General features: G+C 46.3%; 1 protein-coding gene across 1 annotated transcript in view; it reads left to right on the top strand.

The window, feature by feature from the left end:
* LOC128303389 (triple functional domain protein) overlaps positions 1–23523 on the top strand; it is a 57890-nt gene that overhangs the window by 17320 nt on the left and 17047 nt on the right. The window contains exons 5-8 of the mRNA XM_053040326.1: positions 9–872; positions 963–1295; positions 11050–11058; positions 18316–18564. Coding sequence (XP_052896286.1) covers positions 9–872; positions 963–1295; positions 11050–11058; positions 18316–18564 — 1455 coding nt within the window. The remainder of the gene's footprint in view (positions 1–8; positions 873–962; positions 1296–11049; positions 11059–18315; positions 18565–23523) is intronic.

Raw genomic sequence — 23523 nt, 5'->3', positions numbered from 1 at the left:
GGTACTAGAGTATCGGCATTCGGATCCATCGTTGGAAACTAAGCTGAACGCCGCGGCAGCTGGCCCCGGAGCGGTAGGAGCGGTGCAGAAGGAAATAAATGAAGAGAAGCGCAAATCGGCACGTAAGAAGGAATTCATCATGGCGGAACTGTTGCAAACCGAACGAACCTACGTGAAGGATCTGGAAACGTGCATTAACGTGTTTCTGCGCGAACTAAAAAGCGGCCAGCAGGTGCCCCCCAACTTGCTCGGCAAGGAGCACATCCTGTTCGCGAACATCGAGGATATCTTTCAGTTTCATGAAAAAATCTTCCTGCGCGAGCTGGAAAAGTACGAAACAATGCCCGAGGACGTCGGGCATTGCTTTGTGACGTGGGCCACAAAGTTCGACATGTACGTGCACTACTGTCAGAACAAACCGCAGTCGATGGATTACATGGTGCAGCACGGTGGTACGTACTTCGAGGAAGTGCAGCGGAAACACAAGCTCGAACATTCGCTACCGGCGTACCTGATCAAGCCGGTGCAACGCATCACCAAGTACCAGCTGTTGCTCAAGGACTTGCAGTCCTGCTGTGACGAGGGCCTGGGTGAAATCAAAGATGGGCTGGAGGTGATGTTGAACGTGCCGAAGAAAGCGAACGATGTAATGCACCTGTCGCTGCTGGAGCAGTGCGACATGCCGATCCAGAATTTGGGCGATGTGGTGCTGCAGGACTCGTTCCTCGTGTGGGACACCAAGCAAATATTGATCAAGAAGGGGCGCGAGCGACACGTGTTTCTGTTCGAACTGTACATTCTCTTCTCGAAGGAGGTCAAAGACACCAATGGTACTGTGAAGTACATCTATAAAAACAAATTGCTAACATCTGGTAAGTGATTGGCGAACGTAAACGATTTGCCGACCGCATAACGACGCCTTGCATTGATTGTTGATTTGTTTGTGTGTGTTTTTTTTTCAGATTTCGGCGTAACGGAGCACATCGAAGGGGATGAGTGCAAATTTGCCATCTGGACCGGGCGTGCTCCAATTCTGTCCGACTATCGCATCGTGCTGAAGGCAAACAGTCTCGAAACGAAGCAGCTGTGGGTGAAGCGAATGCGCGAGGTCATGCAGGAGACGTACTTCTCGGGCACTTCGTTCTCGCTGCTCAAATCACCGGCCAAGGTCAGCGGCAAAAACCTGGGCCAACGGCTATCGAAGGACATAGATGATACGCTGAACGATAACGACCAGGACGGAAGCTCCCTGGCAAGCTTCGGTTCCGGCAACACGACCGACAGTGAGAAGGTAGGTGAAAGACTTTGTGTGCAGTAATTATGTAAAGCTACGAACCAGCTTTCCCGTCACATTAGTACAATGAAGCATATTAATGAATTGTTATGGGCGACGACACGCCACTGCTGCCACTCGGAAGAATGTTATCTTAATTAGAAACTTTTCTCAAACAGCCCTTCCACCATAATGGGTAGAAACTATGCTATTAGTGGCTTAGCATCTGTTTACGTTGGTTCGCGCTTGTTTCCTCATCCATGATGCTGGCTATAAATAGTTGCGGGGAAAAAAGTCTACATAAATCTGACAGTAACAGCCACATCAGCTGCGAAAAGATGCTGAAAGTTTGATTTATACTGTCAAGCTCATTATTCCACCGTTGGCTCACTGTGAAGATGTTGAGCAACAGAAGGACCAAACGGAAACAATCCTCATCCACTGCTGAGTTGTGATTCTTTCAACTTCATGACGGGTTTGGGATACGACGAGGTACGATGGAGCTGTCTCGTTGCTCACTGCATAAGGAAGTGAACAAAAAAGAGATTTTTTTCCGGTTCTGTGCGACGAATACTATACTATGAAAACTGTGAACAATGTTTGCTCCCTACCACGGAAAAATTTGCTATATGCATGGAGCATAAATGTATCAACGGTTTTAAAAAATCTAAAACAAATGATGATGCCTCATCTTGAGCTCAAAGAGACAACTGTCGACGGCACGATTCCATAATGAGTTTCAAGGGTGTTATAATGAATCCTGTTCTGATTCAAGTGTTGTTCTCGGTTAGGGCGTGGGAAGAAGGGTCCCCAGCATCCCGAACTGCAGGCAAACGTCGTCGAATGGTTCACACCGAGCACAGCCCAGGATGAAACGAACGAAATCCATCCATGCAGGCTAAAAATCCAGCCAAAGATGTGTGTTGACTGTGTGTTTTGCGCTGGTTTGGGTGGGGGTGGGGCGAAAAACAAACGCCGTCACCGCACGGACACTTGAAAAAGAAGTGTAAGGGAGTGTGAAAATAATGGAGCATATGGATAGCAGTACGGGAAGGAAAGCATGCAACAGTAGGATGTGTACACACGCGACGTCGAAGGGATGTTAGATTAGTGGCGCTGTCGGTGACTCGATTTGATGAGCATGCGTCGAAACAGAAACAGAATCGAGAATCAAAACAGGGAACCGCTGGCAGAACGGGGAGGGGAAAGGGAGCGAGTTTGTTAAAGTCATGCCGGTTGCAGTGGGGAACAGAGCGGAACGCTGCGGTAGCGGAAGCGTGTTGCCTTCCCGCGGTTTGTTTGGCGGATTTGTGATTTTTGCTTAATTGCTCCGTGTGATGAGAGACGCGCTGGGAATTAATGTTGACCGCCGGGTGAGATGTTCGGCTGTCGGTGAGATTGAGCAGAACCGAATGGAATCATGCTGGAAATTATGTATCGGGGCCATTTTTTTAAAATGTGAAGCATTGTAGAATAGTCGTAAAAGTTCGATCAACCATGCAGCGCAATGAATGTAAATTTTAAAAAAAATATTTTACAAACAACCAGGCGCCTCCATGAAGGGATCATTTTATTAAACAAATAACACCACGCGGTGTTTGTACGGCTTTTGTCGTTGCGAATAGAAGCAACAAATAGATGCTGTGCAAGGGAATATATTGGGCGCGTTCCCGATTACATAATAATTTTATCGTCTCAGTGTGATCCAAGGACACCTCTTTTTTTTTACTTTAGCTCCAACACTCATCTGTCTCTGTTCTGTGACAGTGGCAAGCTGTAGAGTGTCTTTCTGCGTGCCGCTTGCTGGGCGGCTTCGCTTATTCATTCTCGCCAGCAAGCAATCGTAATCCTTTTTCTCTGTTTTATATTGGCCGCCAGCCTGAATGCTTTCGCTACTTTCTCTTTCGCTTTCGGACGGATTCTCTCTCGCTTTGTTTTTGTTGATTTTGCGTGATATCTCCACAGCATCTGTGGAAACCTTGGAACGTGCGGCGGTTCGGCAGCTTCTCTCTGAGCAGCATCTCACCGAGAATTGACCGAGCGTGCTGGTGTGAAAGTGTTTGCGAGGTTACGTGTTTGCAGTGTGTTGTAAGGCGTAACCATACTAGACTTCCTGGATATCGTCCAATCACTGTTTGGTTCTATGGAGTTATTTAAGGGCTCTTGCATCCACGTTACACGGGCACGAGTTTGAGGACTCGAATAAAACGTGTCCTGTAAGTTAGATGCATAGGAGTTTATTGAGCTGTTATTATACTTCCCGATGCTTGGCCTGTAATGTCGGTTGTCCAGCTGGTAATCTCACGTCACGAATAGCATAGCAATAGCAACACATAATGATGTAACACTATTTCCAACGAGATAAAACCAAGCAAAAGAGGGTGAAGAGAGGATGCTTTGCATCAAGGTCCTGTCGGAAAGGTAGAGCATGATAAGGTAAAGATTGTGCTCAAAAGTTTTTAATGTACACTTGAGTCCTAAACACCATTCAGAAGAGCCAATGGGGAAGATGATACCCAGTTGTGCTAGAAAGGAAAACGGGCAGTAGCAAAGGCAAGTAGCATTCGGTGGCTTAACATCGTCAGCGGTTTGTTTGCCGTAGTATCCTTCACCGTACGCTCGATATCGCCTTCGATGAAATCAGTTTTGTCAAGCCTGGTGGGCATGAATGCCTGGCAAACTAGCTCTCCAGCATCATCCATTATTGTTGCACGATGCGCCGGGTAAATTGTTTGAATCCTTCGTATCCTTGGTCTGTTGGATCATTTTCTTGCTTTTTTGGTAGAATAAAGCACCAATCTTGAATGAACCACAGAAGGGAGAGACACAATAGTGCGGTTTTAGAATTTCCAATGGAAGGCTTAAGCGAAGAAGAGTAAAATAAACATAGAATCGTTGATAAAATCAGACCACATATTAATGCCGGGTATAGCAGTAGTAGCTTGAAAAAATTGTTAAAGACGGCAATGTAAGATCTTCTATTAAATCGATTCAAATTAATCCAAATATTGATGTTATATGATTGCAAACAAGAAAAAATGTTCGAGGAATCACAATTTAGTTATAGTCAATCAAGTAAATGTAGCGTATTTCGTACCAAATACTAAATGCGTCTACTACTTAAAGCTCATACTAAAACGGATGAACTCCGTGTCAGCATAAAGCATCACAATATTCATTTCATTCCCCTAATGAACGTAATGAACGTAACGAATGAACCCTTGGCAGTTTTATCCGAAGCGGGGGTGCCGATCTGGGGTGGGAATTTTGCTTTCTCGCGGTGGATTTTCTCTCTGTGCACGCCACAACATCTAGCTCCCAGTTTGGCAACGAAGCTCGCGAGAGCTAAGAGCAGTAAGGGGGCAGCTAACGCAACATCGTCCGTTTGTCATGTTGCGCTAGTGAACCACCGCTAAACTACGCACCGGGGATTTTTGTTGTTGTTATCGCAAATGTTTCCCGTCACACCGTCCCGAGGTTCACACGATCTTCGTACGAGAGCGGTGAGCTCGGATGCTCGATTTCCTAAATTCTCCTGATTGAGCTCCCACGCACGCGAATCCACCGTGTGCGGGGAACGTTATCCTGTGGAGCATAAAGCAGGAAAAAAGGATCATCTCTTTACATCGTACTACTACTACGCGCGATGTAAACCGCGCCATCTCTCTGTGGTGCTCGGGATGCGAGTTCTGGAGAGGTGAGTGAGAGAGATATTATGCGTGTTATGTACGTTACATTGCTGATAAGTGAAGTACACCATCACCCCCCTCGGCGCCTTAATATCTGTCACCAACATTCCGTGAGAGAGAGCGTGAGAGCGCCCGTGAGGGATCGAAATGGACGCGTAGTTTTCGGTGTGTCTGGCTTCGGTTTCTCACAGAGCGCGGTCACACACAGTTAGCGCGCGGCTGCCATCGTGAATGTCGTTACCGTCGGCCCGCCCGCGTACTGAGTGACACGCGCTCCGTGACCACACACTGGCCATAAATCAGTGCGTCCGCAGAGCTATGTTCGAGCGGTTGCTTTCCGGCGCGGTACGTACACGGTTCGCGCAGCGAAAGGAACGCCAGCCAGCCAGCCCGCAAGGTTGCAAGGTTGATGCCGGGGACGGTCCCCCAAAGCGAACGTAGGACCCGTGGGCGCGCGGGTCCCGTGGTGTGTTGGTGAACCGTGAGCGGATTTTCCTTAGCCGCGTGTGTAGAATTTAGGCGCGGATGCTGCGTCGTCGTGTGTAGATTTCTTAATCATCTGTATTGTTCCTGCATTGGTGCTCTCCGCCGAGTTTTGTCATTCTCGGAGGTCATATGCGTGTGTGCCGCTGCTGGTGGTGTTGTTGTTTGCAGCGAATACAGACAGCGCGAAGACGGACGGGGGCAAATGAAGTAAAAAAATGTCTTGTTTTTGGAAGAAAAAAAAAAACACCCCCCGGATGTATTGATAGCAGAGAAAGAGAAGAAATGCGTGTGTGTGTCCCGTCTGCGGTCAGATTGCAGTATTTGATAGCGGAAAGTCGTCCAAAGTGAGCCCTGAGAGAATTTCACAAGATATCAAACCGAGCATCAAACGCGTGTGTTGTGTAAGGCATGGTGGCGGCCGTGGTGTGAAAGCTACAAATGAACCACCGCAGATCGTCGATATCGTTCTGTGTCCGTGTGTGATGATGTTAAAATAAGATAAAAGAGTATCAGTATAAAAGAACAAAATCCCCCCTTCCCCCACGCCCCCACCTCCAAACCATCGGTCCCCCGGGGGGGTTTGAAATCGGTGCGCTCGGTGCAGGCAAATATTTGTGTGGATTTAATTCCGCTTCTTACCGCGGTCCGCGGTCGTGCATGTAACGAGATTTAAATAGGTGTGCTCTCTCTCTCTCGCTCTCGGGAAGCTTTCTTAGCCCAGGGACGGGATGTGCAACCGGGATGAAAGTGATGCACCTTGCCAGTGGTCGAGCAAGGAACACAAAAAAAAATCTTCTCTGGGTTTAAAAGTTTAAACATACGGCCAGGTCGCGCTGCTACTACATGATCACCATACCAGCCTCCCCCGTTCCTCCCGTTTCGACCACCACATACCGCCACTTTCCAGTCCTCCTCTCGCTCTTTGGGTCGAATTTTCCTTAAATTTTCCCGGCGTTTCCCCGATGGTACCGACACGCACCAGAGCCGCGACACTCTCATTTTCACGTGCGAGATTTTTCTTTCACCTTCACCAAGTTCGCTCACACACCGCTCACGTGTGCTCACGGGGTCTCTCTCTCTCTCTATGGTTCGGCTTGTGCTTTTTGTTCCCCGCCTTATCGTGTAACTTTATCTTCCGTTTGGGTTCGTGCGGCCAACCTGTGTGCTGCTGGGGGGTTATTTTTTTTTCTTCTGTCATTGGTTCGCTTGCTTTTTTTTTGTTGTCTTCCTTCCATAATCTATCTTGATCCATCTCTCGCCGAGTTTGACAAGCAGTGGAAATTAATCAACCACCAACCTGTGTGTGTGTGTGTACATGTGCCAAAAGTGTCCAAATTCGGCGTCGAAAGGTGATAGAATTCTCATGTAAAACCGTCACCACCCGGGAGCAAAATGGAGCATACACCTGGGAAAGGGGAGGCGCAGAGCCGAAAGAAAAAGGTCACACACTCTCACGGCGTACCCAAATGTGGTCCGTTGATATGGTGGTTCCACGTTTGGTTATTCCTGTTCTTTCCATTTTTTTGTTTGCAGATAAAAACTGTGCTGGAATCCTACGCAATTTTAAACGACCGAAAAGCAACCTGTGTACGCCAATGTTCCGATGCCGAAGGTTAACGAAGAAACTTGCCGTTTTGTCCTCTCCTGTCCGTGTTTCGGGGGGGTTGTTGTTGTTTTTTTTTGTTTCTTTCAAAAGACCCCGCTCAAGTGGGGTTTCTTGTTGTGTTTGCACAGATGGTACCGATATCGGGCGAAGAAACGTACAACGAAGCTCTTAGGTCCAGTTTTGATACGACATGAGACGGAGCCGACGGAGGAGCGTGCAACCAAAATAATGATGAACGTTAGAAGAAGAAAAAGGCGGTTCGAATTTCAACCGCTCCAAATAGGGAAGATATTATGTTAAACTGGAGGGCACGGGTACGTTTGGCACTTTGTGGCGTTGCTGACATCACATAGCGATTCGCGGCTCCTAAATATGGTCTGCGTGCAACCTCACCACCTCATGCGGTGTGTGTGCGCGCGCGCGCGCCTAATCCTACATCACTAAAACCTGCCTAAACATGGCTTAAAATGAGGTGGAAACATGCAACGAAACGGCAAAAAAACTGTCCCCCAGTTTGTGTCATTGATCTTTCCATCGTGAGAATAATTATGTTCCATACGGCTGACCCGTTCCCCCTGTCGCGGGGGGGGGGGGGGGGGGGGGGGACCACGACAAACACCTTGCTTCCCCGAAGGTTTTTCGCAATTTGCCAATGTGCACAAAAAAAAAAAAAAACACTGGCACGCAACAAACTGCTGTTGTATGCCACCACACCTAGCAAGCTGAGTTTGACTGTGGAGTGCCATTTTTTTCCTTTGGCGTGTGTTTGATATCGTGTCGGTTGGAAAATTGGACCAACCGTGTGTTGTAGGCTTATAATTTTTATGCCCAAACCACCCTTTCGAGCCCACACACGTACAAGGGGTAGGAGTTGTGCGGTGGTGTGTGTGGGCAAAATACCAAGCGAACACTAACCAAACGTAACGGTTTTAAAATGTTATAATGAATGGCAAACAACCAACCCATCGGTTGGGGTTTGGTGTGTGATTTCAAGTTTGAATGGCAGTGTGTTACTTTGTAATTGATGAATTCTTTTGAATGTTGAGATTGTTGATTTAATTTTCGAAGCCAGAATCCTTCTCCACTCTTCCTTTAGAATTCATTCATTAACTTTATACAGCCTCGGTCTATGCTCTTGAATATTAATATGTTTAATTAATTGCCATAGCGAATTCTTCTTGTTTGACGATCTGTTATAGCCAAAATCGGCCACATGGTTTGCTTTCTTGTCCATAAAAAGGTCGGATCTATCATATATGAAAGATTTAAATTTATTCATTCATAATTCACAAATTAAACTTCAGATTGTATCTGAGATTTGAACTAAGACCGGGTCGTGTGAGGGAATCGCCCATTACTTACTTTGCCATTCGATCTGCACATTCATCGTACTCCATATTTCATATAAGATCGAGCGATATCGTCGATCATTTCACAGTTAATTAGGAGGAGCTAACAAAACATCCAAAATCGATAGAATTGAATAATCTGTTTATATTGCTGGCTGTGTGGTATAAATTATGCTAGTAGGACCTGCTGCGTGATCCGTTTGTGGTTCCTGTTGTCTGTAGTATGAATACAAAAAAAAGCACCGAACCACACCTTGCTGGTAGATAAAAAATAAAAATCTCATAAAAGTTGATCTCCGGTTTACGGATACACAAAATAGTCTCCCCCCACACACGGGTCCGCTCATATCTGTGGCTGTGCTGACCCTGATGCTGCGGGGAAATTCGCGCACATATTTTCATCCACCAGACACACACACACACACACATACACCTCGGTATCGTGCTTGATCGTGCACGCTCTGGTGCCAGCTTGTTCCGCCACCAGGGACCGATGGAAAGTGAAAACATTACCCTTGAGTTGAGTTGGTCATAAATTAGATTGTTGTGATTATAACGGCGGACGACGTGGGAGCGAGAAGCAATCAGGAAGATGGAATTGAGCCGGCTGGGGGGGGGGGAGGGGAGAGTGGAGATACATCCGTGGAAAAACGTGCGAGATGATGACGCCTGGCAGTGGTGTTGGGGTCGCAAAGGATCGCCTCTTTGCCCAGGCTGTGTTAATGGGGAATTTGTGTGCATTTCGTTGCTGTTTCGTTTGCTCTGCTGGGTGTTTTATTCATGAGGCATAAAAGCGTGAGATAAACAGCAGAAGAAAAAAAAATGGCAAGCAAAACGGAATAAACCGTTGCGACCATGTTCCGGAGGGGGTTATCCTCCCAGTGCAAAGAAGGAGGGGGAAACAACTGGATCTGGAGATTCCGTTCACACACATCCGTTCGGTGGAATTGTTTCGTATTGTTGATTTTAAAATGGTTTCAATTTTTATTACTGCAACGGGTTAGTCGGGCAGCCGTACACCGACTTTTGGGGTAAAAATATTTAAATTCCCTGAGAAACTGCTCTTAAAGTGGGAGAATATTGTAGGGGAGTACACGGAACAATCCACCAAGCCACTCTTTCCACTTTATTCCGCGGCAATAAAACCATCACCCCTTTCCAGAGGGAGACATTCTGGGCCCGCGGGTGTTGGAAGATGCACTGCGTGTGTAGGTCAGTAAACCGATGTACGATCGGTCCCACATCTGGTCTCCGTTACGGTTGAAACCTTGCAAGCGCACAAAACCAAACAGACAATATAGGAGTTTTAGAAGAATACTTGTCAAACATCCACGGCACGGTGAGTGTCGTTTGACAGGAAGCTGTCGAATAAATTCTCTTGGACTTGGAAAGAGTGTGGCATCTCGGTTACGATAGCTGCGGTGAGCAGGGTTGGGCATGGAATTCCTTTCCTCCTCTCTCCAGCTTGCGAAGAGCTCTATTCCTGATTGGCACTTTCCTCACTGGTGCGTAACTAAGCAGCTAGTTCCCTGTCCCTGTCCCTACACGGCTGTCGATGTATATTGCTGTTTATGCTGTGGTAATGTTGAGTTAACTGGTTGCATAACGCCACGCCACGTGTAGTGGCCGTGAGAAAACATGAATTTCTTTGCTGTCTATCCATGTCACATGGGATGGTGTCCATGTCACATCGGGAAATCGGCTAGGAAGGTGCCACCTGTTTAGCTGTTGTTTACCGATCGTTTTTAATAACAATTCCACCGAAATTCCTGTTTCGTCCGACAGTTGACCATGGTTGGCCTTTGTTTTGCAATAAAGAAAAATGCTCTCAACTCTCAACACGTGTAAGTTTGCTTGATAATCTTGTCACATGTTGGAACAACCCCTGCTTGTCTGCTCTCCCCAAATGATCCCCAAATTCTTCGGTCTCCTGGGGTCCCTGAAATGAAGACAAATATTCCACTGCCGCACATATTTCGCCCGGTGGTGTGGTGGTGGTCGATGGCTTCTTTATTTAAAACACACACAGGACATTGGTCATAAAACTCTTTCCGGGCGATGATTCAAGGTGGCGTCGGAATGCCGAGACTCCATCAAACGGACAACTCCCTGCATCCCGAACCCCGCACCGTTGGAAACGTTTTATTTTCGTCACAAAGAAATATCCGCCCAACGCCGTTGTTGGAGTGCGCGGGTGAAATAGGTTCAAATCTGTGTTTTTTTTTTGTTTGACTCTGACCAACGCTTTTCGGTGTTGACCGGGTCGTTTTGGAGGATGTGAATACGGTCGGTCGTCAGGGGGAAAAAAGCAAACAACAATCGAGAGCGGGAGATGTGTTTTTCCAGCGTTCAGACATAATTAATGGGGTATATATATCGCGGGCCCCCTCCGAACCGTACCTATACTGCGACCAACCGTGGTTACCGTGGTGTGCCACTAATACACTTCGGTACCAAATTCTCTCTACATTCGCATGCTCTCATTTTCACTCTTTTTCCATTCGGCGGTAGCTCGGCGGGAGGGAGCGGTACGGGTTTTTGCCTGGCGGTCGTCCCATTTCACTTTCCCTTATTTTCGATTCGAGGACATCGAATCGAAGGGATCGCCGAAAACATGCTCACATTGTGGAGCGTACTAGCGCCTAGCGGGTAACGGTATCGTTAGTATTCCAATCAAGGTCAGGACTTTTTTTCCTAACATTTTTTTTTCAAAAATTAATACTCTGTCCCTAGAAGTCCCTTCAAAGAAGTAGAATAATTGAACTGAAATAACCCAAATTAACCTTCAACATCAGAACCCAGTTGATTTAAGTGATAAGTGTTAAAGTTTGCTGAAAATAAAAAGTGAGCCCAAACAGCGTGTTACTAGTGTGTGATATATTCCAAGTGCTTTGCATATACGGGAGTGTATGATCGGGTGTCGGCAAAAAAAAAAGAGCACAACCTACTGCTGACGGTTACACAAGCGTAAATAGTTAGAAATGAATGCATGTTACACGTGTTACGTTTTAACGCTTCGTACGAGAATGTTATTGTTTTGTAACTCGGGCGTAAATACGGTGAAGTGAAAATTCAATTCAATTTGTACAGAGAAAGAATTAAATCCTTGAGCAATCCTTGGAATTCCTTCGTCGATTCCAAGCGCCTGGGTTAATGTGGTGCACAAAAAGGCGTACAATTGTTGGATAATATGCCATCGTCTACCACGCTATCGTCTGCGGTGTAGGCATAGAATAATAGTGGTGCAGCGTTCAGTGCATACACACACAGGCAGTCAGTATATACGCGCACAGCATGTCAAAAGCATCGTCCAACAACAACAGTGTGGACAAGGGTGGTGGTGGCGACGGTGCTGGCGATGGAGGCGCCTTATCGTCCAAAGGGCTGTCGTCGACCGGTTCGACGAAGAAGAGTGGCCGGAAAATTTCCCTACCCTGGTTTCGGCAGAGCAGCGTCCCATCACATGCTGCCCTCGCCCGCCAGCACACGATCGACTCGCCGGGATCGTTTCAATTCTTCCGCAAAGTAAGAAGTGATGTGCTTGTGTTTATGTAATGAAATTGCTCTGTTTTGTTGTATTAAAAACAGTATTGCTACAACAGTTATTAAACGAATTGTTATCTTTTAATATAACCTCTTATTAACTTAATCTTAGTTGCCATCTTAACACAACAATGCTAAATTTGCATAATTTTGTTTTCCGGTCATAGATGTTCCCAGGGTAAAGAACGAATTTTATCACGTAACAGCTCGTCATGTCAACTGTTATCTTAAAGACAGATGTGTTTGCATAATGACGTTTAGTGTGGTTTGATGTCGTAATTAAGGTGTGCTGGTTCCTGTGTGAGACATTTCGCAACACTCCCCATGTGCTTAGCAAATTGTAACCGGAACCGGCCGATTCTGGAGCTGAATGTGTCAGCTGAAATATTGGAAATTCCCCGTTAGCAAACATTCATTCTTCATCCCTTCCAACCGACTGGTGATTTGTGGTCGCTAACGTGTTGATCTTTTAACTTTTGTAGGCTTGGTCTCTCTGTCGCATAATAAGGGTGTCCGCCCCCTCATTTGCCACCTCTCCCTCCACTATGGGGCTGATAATTATTACAATCGAATTATGTCTTTCCAACACACACGACCCTTTCATCCAATCGTATTTAACATGCATCTAATAATTGCATTACGGGGCGCATACGACCGGAGTGGAGTCACCCAACCATCACCCGCACGGCAGTGCAGCGCTACGCGTAACGTGTTGACAATTGATTAAACTTTGCACTCGCTTGCACAACACACACACGACGCTGCACACGCAAATTGAATCTCCGCTTTTCGCGCGACAATAACACGCAACACGATATGCGCGCGGGATGGCGGAGAATTATTGGAATTGTTGGGCTTCGAATCTCCCAGCAGACGGAGGGACAAATAAAAACCCTGCGCTCACACAAAGTTTCGCGCTTTCGCGCTGTTTTGCTGCTTGTCGTACTGGCCCCGGCACTTGCGGATATATGTATATGTATAAGTAAATAAAAGAATAAACCCATCCATCCCATCATCCCAGCATTGTGTGGGGATGACTGCACGAATGAGAAGTGCACGTTCGTACGATTTCAACCGACCGATCGTATCGCGGGATTACGGAAGCGTTATCAATTATAGTGAGGATTATAGCGCACCAAACAGAACAGGGGAGTGTGCAACGCTTAAGCGCAAGGAGGTGCCAGAGTGAAAGCGGGAAAGTTACACAACACAATTTGTTCTGGCTTTTCCATCCATCCGGGCGGTGTCTCTTGCCGGACGAGATGGGAAGTCGGCGTGCTCTGGTTGGTGGTGAGCTTTCTTTTGCACGCCCCAACCGTGACTCGGCAAAAGGGATTTATTATTTTATTGTTTATCGTTTTCTTGCCTGAACATGGGAGGTGGGTTGGCCACCCAGTAGTGTGGCAAGCACTATGTACGGAGCTTGCATGTATTATTGGACGTTCGGCGAATCGGCGAATTGAATCGATAATGTACTTGGCTTTGGTGCAGCTTTTCTTCATTAGTTGGTGGAAAACTTTCCGGAAATAAAATGGGCACGCGCGGTAATCAAATTAGAGCCCTGCTGGCTGGCTGGCTGCTCCTCCTTCTCCCGTCTCTCCTGCCGTGCCTTGGCACGCTGAAATTGATCAAGATGTCAAATCGATTCGAGAGCACACGGGTTCGGGCGCACTGTAGCTGGATGTTCTTCTTGCCATGCTGGATAAACTTTTTTACCGAAACCCGAATCGGTAATTGAGGTAAATTTTGCAACTACCGTTGCGCTTCGTGTAGATTTGATTTTCCGGTGCTTCCTTTCGAACTTTTCGAACACAATGTCCGGGAGATAATTCTGCAGTGCTTGTTTGGTAACGAAGGGCATAGTATGGTCTGACACTCGGAGAACGGTTGCGCTGACAAACTGGATGTCAGTACACACTGGAGATGGGAAATCCTTAGTTCATTTCAATGGTTTTCAATACGAGCCGAAGAGTTGGATTACCGATTGAACTCGTTTTATTTACAGATACACAGCTGTACCGACAGTTAGTTCGCCAAACCAAAATCCTTGAGGACCAAAAATCCTTCAGAGTATCTTCCGCTCGAACGCGACTTGGAGGATTTCGTCAGTTTTGGACAAAGTCCATATCTCAGAGGCGTGTCTGGGTACTGGAACTATTTAAGTTCTATATAGTTCCAGCTTCGTTCGTCTGCATGTGTGAGTTAACTCAGACCAGGGAGTTAACTCTCAAGAATTAAATCATGATTAAACTCTGGAGTCTCAAGAATTAAGGGGGGAGCTCTCCATAATTAAATCTTGATTAAACTCTGGAGTCAACTCAACATTTAACTCATCGCGGCGATCTTCAACTTGAATGTTCGTAAAATCAATGCAAGTGGGTTTCTGTGTTAAATACTGAGTTAACTTACAGAAGAGTTAGGTCATGATTCAAATCGCCGTGAAGAGTTAAATCGTGAGTTTACTCACATAAGAGTTAACTGATGATTTCTAAGTCACCTTGAAGAGTTATATCAAAGTTCCTTGGAATGATTTAAGTCTCTGTGAGTAAGAACTCACTCTCTAGAAAGATATCATTCATTAATTCTGAATCATTGTGCACGTCGCTACATCTCCAGACGTACACAGGAACAGAGTCTAAGGGGGGTTTCTACATTGTTACAGCAGATAATTTCTTGTAGGGATTTACCCTATTGCATCATGGCAAATGGTCGTTATTCTACCCCCGAAAGTACCCTAACAATCGCATGTTACGGCAGCATCATCGTTTAGGTTGCATCTCAAAGAAAAAAAAAATCCACTGGTAATCTTTCTTATCGCTCTGCTATGCGCTATCTTTTTGGGGCTGAATCGGAAGTTCCAGAAGAGGGCAGTTGACAGAACTGTAAATGCAACTCAAGTTCTTCAAGATGTGGGTGGGAAGGCTGTTTGTGTGTAATCCTTTTTTTGCTGCCTTCAATCTAACAGGAGATTGGTTAGCTGATCAAACGAGTTTCATCGGCATCGTTCCGAGCGCAAAGCTGTGCCCTGATGTGTCCAGAGTGTGCCATCACTTCAATTTGTTCGTTTCCTCCCTGGTCGTTAGGAGTTTACCGAGTTGTAGCTCGTTGTGCAAGAGCTTCGTCCGTGTTTTTTTTGTTGCTTGCATTCGGAATGGAAACCGCTACAGCATAGAGCAGGTACACCTACACAGTGAATGCGCTGATGTTTTTTTCCCCCGGCCAGATGGAGTTCTAATGGGGATAGTTCCCATCTATGATGTACCTCTGTATGGGAAACATTTGCGCGACATTATTGTGCATGCCTTGCAATCATCTGCTTTTATCCTTCCAGTGAGTCGTCGTCGTCGTCGTCGTCGTCGACGTCACCCGTGTCTCGTGATGTTCTTATGGTTTCCCCTCAGGGGGAAGTAGCAACAACATTCTTCTCAGCTTACCATATACTAAGCTCTCCCCCGTACCTTGAGACATTCCGTGCGCCTTGCTGCACGTATGTGGTATGGCCTGCAGGCGCTGGATGGTTTCGCTTCGTTCGCGTCAGTTCTTCCCAAGACATTAGTTTTGGGTGGAAAGAATTCCGACAAAATGGTCGGAATATGTGTGTGTGTGTGTTAAGTGCACACGCAAGCTGCGGGAATCTCTCCACACACACACACACACACACACTGGCTTCACCGGCCCGGTGGTTGGGAAGTTGCCCAAACAGTTAGCTCCTCCTTGGCGCAGAGATTATGCTTTAATGCTGCGGATTACATTCCTTTAATAGGATTAGGTTTGTGTGCGTATTAGTGCAGACAAAATGTCCGCTTAATTGTGCAATTCGTTTTCGATTGCTTTCCGAGTTGTTTTACTAAAGTAATTAAATTGCAACGGTAATTGAGAAATTTAAAAAAAAACATTGTATCCCGATGTGTGTGTGTGTGGTTTCCGGTTTCCTGGTCGGATCTGAGCTTATGAATGGGAATGCACATCATCCGAGCTTTTTTCGTTCGGACTCTAACCACAATAACTGGCAGTGGAATTTTCATTCAACCGTGTCCATTCAGTTTGCAGAGTACCCGAACCACGCAACCGCAATCGTTACTGTGTAATAACGCTTTTAAAGAAATTAAATGTTACGCTTTTGTGCGCTATGCCTTTTTACCACCGCAAAGCATGCGCGCGCCCACGCTGTCTCATTATTTACCATATGGTTCATCATGGGTTCGCCAGTATCCGATGGCGGCGTTTATTATTTGTCCACCGGTTGCGGGTTTGATATTGTCGTTGTCGTTGGATTCAGAGCTTTTTGTTAACGTTTCCTGCTGCTCCTTGCACTCCTTTGCTTCCTACGAGCCGCGCAATCGATGGTTGGTTATAATTACGTCAACCAGATATGCATCGTTAGTTAATCGCATTAGTAAAGAACCTAAAATAAATAGCTTCTTTTTTTGTCCCCTCGGCGGCCGCAACTGATGGGAGAGGACCTCCCTTCACGAAGGACAAATCTGCTACTGCTTCATCTGACGAGTTACAGGAACACGGAAGATATTTATGTGTAGGGCTACGCCTCACTGTTTTATCGATCGACAATCCGGTGTGCGTACGCGCCCACACGATGGGGTTGTTGTTTTTTTTTAAAGATATTGATAGAATTATAACTTTCACCGGAAACCATCGAAAATATACAACCGTTAATGGGGGGGGGAGAAGGAGCCCCCCTCCCCCATCATAGACTTGAGGACCAGCCTAATGTCGATCATTCACCGATGTGCCATCGCTATCGCTGATCTATTTCAAGTGTATTATTACTACGCACCCGCACCCAATACACCTTCATGGTACAATTTTGACATCATATTCCGTTCATTGACAGAATGAAACGTCTATAAATATGATAAATTACTTTAGGCGAGAGAAAACCGCACGGGCCCCGAACCAATCGCCTGTTTTTCGCCCTGGCTCAGTCCCGACCGGAAGTGGTGGTGAAGTGGGTGCGCTTGCTTGCCAGTTTTTGGCAGAGAAATTATATTAACGCTCAATGGGTGGTGGCAGAGGGAGGTTGAGAAATTCCCGAAAATAATAGCATGACAATGATGATAAACTGGTTGTTTCGGCTCGTTACTGTAACTGGTTTCATGTCTGCTGTTGGACGAACATCGCTATTATGCTAATGGAGTGTAGTTTACAGGCACATTCAATTTCGAATTACACCACAAATCAAGTGTAGCTGGTGTAACGTTTTAATTAAAAATACAGCTCTCTTTTAATGACAAATTACGAACATTATAGTACAGGGTGTTCCAAAGGTTCGAATTTGTTTCGTCAAACACTCGTCACTATTTATGCCGCGTGTTCATATTCTGTTCTGATATTTCAACTACATATATTCCCTTCAAAATGTGCCTGTTGTTGCTCTTTCGGAGGGATCATCAGCACAAAGAGGTTTTCCTCTTTGCTGTAGCTGTAGCTCCCAAAAGGAGATAGCATTCCCGAACCCAATACGAACATTCAACGCATCTCAGATGCACCATTTCTTTAGGAATTTGTGGGAATTCTCCAAACGCGGACAGTTCCCTTGGTATTCTTTGAAAAGATTTAGTGTTTGGTGTTGGAATTTGCCTCTCAAGACCTCGAATCCTTTACGGAGATGAGTACTGCGTATTTCAGCAGCGTTATGTGTGTCTGAATTTACGGGAATCTGATCCAAATCTGTTTTTAAATGATTTAACTGATTTTTTCAACACAATTTTGTCGTCCCCAAGCTTCCTACTTTTGAAAACTATTAATTTTTAGTTTTGGTTCTGTCAATGACATCGATTTGGACCAGTTCAAGACGGTATTTCTCAAATCTAAATTCAAAATTCCTATTCCCTGACGCTAGCTTCTGGCGTCAGCAACATGGGAAGCTCTTGAAGTAATATGAAATCTTGGTTTTCTCTTGGGGTAGGTTGTATAAGTTATAAAGAAGCAATGAATAATATCTATTTTTATTATTATTAATATTTTAAAATGGTATCCAAGCTTATTGAACACCCTGTACATAAATGTGCTGGTACATGCTCCTGGTGTGACCCTCAGACCACACAGGTGCTTGTTTCAGTCATTCCGTCACTGGTCGACAGTTGAATGTTCGCATAATGTACCCGCTGCCTTCCGTCAATCGATAGCAGATCCAACAATAGCAATCGATTATTTCGATGTAATGTCTTTCCAGGGCTCGAGGGAAAATATTTCCACCGTGTTTCGCCGTACCACAATGTTTCGCCGTACCAATTCTAATCGTCATGATATTCCCTCCAGCTTTACTTCCCATTCTCGTGCATTGCTTGTGGATATAAGTACTAATACATTTTTCTCTGCTTTCTCTTCTCTCTACCCAGGGCGGATTAGCGGAGATGACATGGGTCATAGCGGACCATACGGCAACACCGGGCTCGTCCGAGCTGAGCGTCAGCAAAGGTCAGCAGGTCGAAATTGTCGACATGCACTGTTCGGGCGCACCCGATTTCTGCCTGGTGCGTCTGTCGATCAATGCGTCCGACAGCCAGGAGGGACTGGTACCGGTGACCGTCCTCAAACCGTTGCCATCCTCCCATAGCAAATTGAACAATAAACAGCGCGACACGGACACCCTGGGAGGTAAGTGTTTCCCTGCACAGGACAAAACCGGCCGAACCTATAGGAGCCCGCTAGGAGGGGTTATCACTTCGTATTCCGATACGCTGTGGGAGCATTTGACTCTCGATTCGACGCTGTTGGTAATGCGTCTGTGCTTCTGTTGTGCGGTCACGCATATCGCCTCTACTTACGTGTCTTTTTTTTCCAGCGAAATGAGCAGGAAACACCCGGAAGTGGGCTTACGATTAATTGGTCACGATATCAAACGGGGTGCCCGGTAATGGCTAATGGTTTTGGCCACGTTTGCGGCCACACAATTTCATTACGGTCGATTCCGGTGCAATCGAATCAGCATCACATCGTACCGGGTACCGTTCCCGGCTCCCGGTCTTCATTTTCCTTTCGGCCATATCTCCTGGGAGGTGAACGAAACGAAAATACGCACACACCACGACCAGCCACGAAGTCGCCCAGAAGTGCGTGATGAGGTGGCACATCTGCCGGAAATTGACTCCTGATAACCGGCTGCCACTTCTCCGGAGGATATCGGTGCAGTGACGCTTGCGGTTGAATCACCATCATCTCTCTTGCTCGCTTGCTGGTTCTGCGATGTGCCGCTATCGCTCTCGGTAGTGTGCCGCGCATACCCCATGAGGCGCCACACTGCACTGCTGCGGCGCCGGTCGCCAAGATTGATGACCGATGCGCGTTTGATGGTTTCACTTTTCGCGCACTACCACGCGCCCACGCACCACGAAACGCCGACATTATTGGTCCAATATTGAACCACCGGAAACACCAGACGCTTTCATGCGAAGGCGGGATCATGCCACAGATCTTTCGACCACAATGTGCCACTTCCATTCGGAACGGCTTTGGCATGCCGTCCCACAATAAAGAAGGCAGGTGGTGGTGGGCGGTGCGTGTGGGATATCACGTTTGGTGGGAATATTTATTTATCCTCCGGTCAAAGTGTGCAGCGGCGTCGAAGGCGAATATCCGTGTGTCCGGGTTAAAGGTTAGCCAGTGGGGTAGGCCGGCGTTCGCCTTTTAATTGAATTACCTTCCTTCTGTCGGTGCGCAAACGGCAACCAACCGAACGAACGCACGTTTACGTTTGGCGCCCCCCTCCCGGGTGCGATTTTGGATGCAGAGGAAGGCCGTTAGTTGGAAGATTTCGATCTCGTTCCTTTTTCCATCGATAAAGCGCTATCAAAATAAGCCATATATGATTCGGCAAGGAAATTGTTCCATATGCGAAAAGAACTGGTGGCCACGGATTTTTTGTGCGTGTTTTGAGAGTGTTTCTTTCCCGTGGTAAGAATCGTTTAGCGGAGTTTGATTTAGAGTAATTAATTTACTGAATTGTAGTTTAATTGAATGTTGCCATTGTCGCTTAATTGGCCGTTCAAGGACCAAAAATACAAACCATAACATTCCATTTAAAGGCACTGGGATGGATTTCTGCCCAGCGGCAATAGATTGATTGTCCTCTCGGATTGAAGAACACGGCACGTTGTCACCCCCGTGCGAGAAACATCGAAACGCATCTGGTACGGCGAGGGAACCGTTTGCGATTAAGCGTCCAGTGTGTGTTGCGAGTCATTTGACGAGATTACATGCCAATTTGCAATTGCCCTTCGGGCAGGAATAGTCTTGGGTTGCACTCTTTCACAACACACTGTCTGTCTTGGCGAAACCTGGGCCACCTCCGTGTGCCGCCGCATTCAGAAAGCGTTACCCCGGGAATGGCAATGCGCCTGCGGCTGGTGCTTAATTGTTTGGAGGTTATGGTGCCTGCATTCGTTTGCGCCAAGCCAGCCGAATGGCAATTAACTATAGCTAAGGTTTTTATCAAGCCAAGTGCAGGGAATTAGCTGTTGGAGATTGGAGATGATTGAGTTAAACGTTCCGTGCTCCTGCGGTATGGCAGAGATGGTGACAGGTACGTGCCGCATTGATGTATAGTCCTCCCATGCGACCTGAGTCGCCACGTTGGCGCTGGATCATGATTCTTGACCCTCCAAGTATATCACTAACCGCGTGGGACAAAGTTAAGTGCGAAATGTGCGATTAATGACGTGATTATTCGCGATCTGTTCCTGATGTTATACTGCAACTATGAAGCTAGTACAATGCTTTGCATTCATATCGTAGAGCAGCATGTCATGATCCATGCAGGGGATGTTGTAATGAATCGAGTTGATTTATCTTGTCGTACCTAAACGAAGAAATATAATTTAAAAGTCATACATTGCTTCTATTTTTAATACACGTCACATACCTAACTTCGGTAACTTTACTATTCCGGTAGTGCGTGCCGCAAAAATGGGATAAATCATCGATAGTTTGACTTATGGCACGGAGTTATTTTCAATGCGTGTCTCGCGGCACGGTCATCACCACCCATGTACCGTACGCCAAACATCTTCCCCTGTGACCCAGCAAAGAAAACTCCCTTCTCCCCCGCGGCCGCAATCCCAACAAAAATGGAAGGAGTTAAATAAAAACAACAAATTGACGGGGTCGCGTGCAAAATGCCGCGAAGCATGCTGAAACCGATCGCGGTCTGAGATCCAAAAATAAGTTGTCCATGTATGCTTTATGCTCGCGTTTATGCGTCATTTGCCGGGTTCGGTATTCGGAGCACAAGCCGCGGGACGTGGTTTGGGACTGGATGTAAGAACCGCAAAGGACACGGCTAAATGAGCCCTTGCCCCGCAAGCTGAAACATTTTACCGAGTTGAGAGTGTTGAGAGTGCTCTATGCTTTGATGTCCTGATAACTGAATCAAGTTTGTCCCCTGTTCGATCGATTCACCACCGGGCACCAAGATTCTACACTGGGTCGGAAAGCGCTGCCTCGCCAGCTTACTGATCCGATCTCGATGTTCGGATATTGATCTATTCGCTTAGCCTCCGGGGGATGACATCGGTTTCGTTCCGTATAAAATACAAGCACCCCTTGTTAACTAGGTCAGTTGTGCTAATGGTAATTATTTCGGTCGAATAGATTCAGCACAGCGAACAACCCGTCCCTGGACGTGTCTTTCTAGAGCGCTCGTTGGTTCTTTGACCGTATTGCTGAAGTTTTTTTTCCTTTTACGTTTGCAATATCGCTCTGACTTTCGTGGCTTTAGCATTCCGATTATTCTTCAAACGATTTCTTCTTTAGTGTGACTAATTGATTTGCGACAGAACGGTATTCCAAAATGCTAGAACTTCGTCATCCGTAATATTAAGTGTGTGATTGAAAGGTTTGAAAAATATCGTTGTGCTCTTTTTAGCGAATTTAAATGACTAAATTATAATAATTAAATCAAGAAGCAACCTCAAGAGGTTTAGGTCTGCCATTTCTGACTTTATTTACCCGTAGTTGGCTTGGTCTGGATGGGATTGAGGACCGGGTCCTGTCGTGTGTAAATTTGCGTCGCTACCCTTATATCAGCGAGCCACCCCTAAATGATTAAATGAATTATCTAATAAACATTTTCTCTTGTAGAAAACGTTAGAATAAAATCCCGTGATCGGGACACGGGAATCCATTCCGAAGTACAAACAGTCATATTCCCACAACGATACGACCGCTTAATGTTCACTGGTACGGAAGGATATTTAGCTCCTAAAATAGCTATTCTAAATTAAATCTTCTCCATAAATGGAACTGACTGCCGCATCTACGTGGAGGCTATCGTGTGTCGGTGAAGGAATGTTCACAAGCCTTCCATCAGAGTAGGCGTCCGAAGCTATTATGTACAGCAGTTGATCAAGGTTGAGCTCTGTCCCCTGCTCCGGGGTGACATGAAATTCTCATCTTGTGGTGTTTAAAGCAGCTGGACAAACGGATCTGGAACTGCACAAATGTAACTGAACCGGCACGTTAGGCCGATCGCACTACAATTGCCCACTTCGGAACGGCTCACTGGCTTGGCTAGCAGCACCAAAACAATTTGCGGGGAAGGAAAGGTTGCATTTTCTAATCCCTCCAGAGTAAACATAGGAAACTTCCTGGCGAACTCCGGGAGGTGTAGAATGACGCCAAGCACCAAAGGCAGGGGAAGGAACCGGTAGGAAGATGAAGAGAAGCAAACAAACGGCACTCCCTCTCGGCAAATGGAAATGGGAATGATAAATTGCATTTGATTTCAAACGAAAGACCGACCCCGGACCGTTTTGCCGCGTGGCGATTCGCGCTTCGACTTAGTGCTTGGGTTGGTGTCTATCCTTGTAATAATTTCGAATGACAGCCAATTGGTCGGCCATTGGAAAATGCAAAAATGCAGCAGACGCGGCGACACACAGGCAACAATCGTGAGTTTGTATTGGCAGACGAGCATCGACTGCATTTCCTTCTCACAGTGCGTTTCACACACTGTGGTGTGGAGTGGCTCGCTTGAATGTGTGGGAGGCAATAATTTTTAATGACTTTTTTAAAAATAGAGCTGCTGCCATCAAATCGGCCGATTGTGTATTGGCAGAGGAAAGGAGTTTTGATGCAGTTGTTCGCGCTGCCCCGTAGACAGGAAGTGGATGGTTTGCATGCTTTCCTTCTTTTTTTTTGCGCAATGAACATTACTAATAGACCATTGGGAATGGTCGGAATGAATCAACAGAAGGCGTTGGGTGGCCATTATGCAAGCTGTGGTACATCATATCTCGAAATAAATGAAGAGCTTTATGTAATGTTTAGTTGTTTAAGGGTGTTTAAATGCTGAACTGCACTGGTGTCCGGTATGGATGCATTCCGATTGACCCAGTTCTGTTTTTTTTAATGTTTCCATATCGACAATACCCATGCGTTCCTCCCGGGCCAAAATGGTAAAATTTCAATCACACACTTCCGAAGCGCCATTCGGTGCCACTCGAAAACGTCTTCCAAAATCCCATACGCGTTGCGATTGGAAAACTTTACCACTATATAAGTTTGTGGAGTGATTTTTCCTTCGTATTTATCGCTTCCTGTTTTTTTCCTCTCGATCCT

Source organism: Anopheles moucheti, chromosome 3 (genome assembly GCF_943734755.1).
Source record: "Anopheles moucheti chromosome 3, idAnoMoucSN_F20_07, whole genome shotgun sequence".
Classification (NCBI taxonomy): Eukaryota; Metazoa; Arthropoda; class Insecta; order Diptera; family Culicidae; genus Anopheles; species Anopheles moucheti.
Note: the sequence above shows the minus strand (reverse complement) of the source record. Positions and strands in the feature narration are given on the sequence as shown.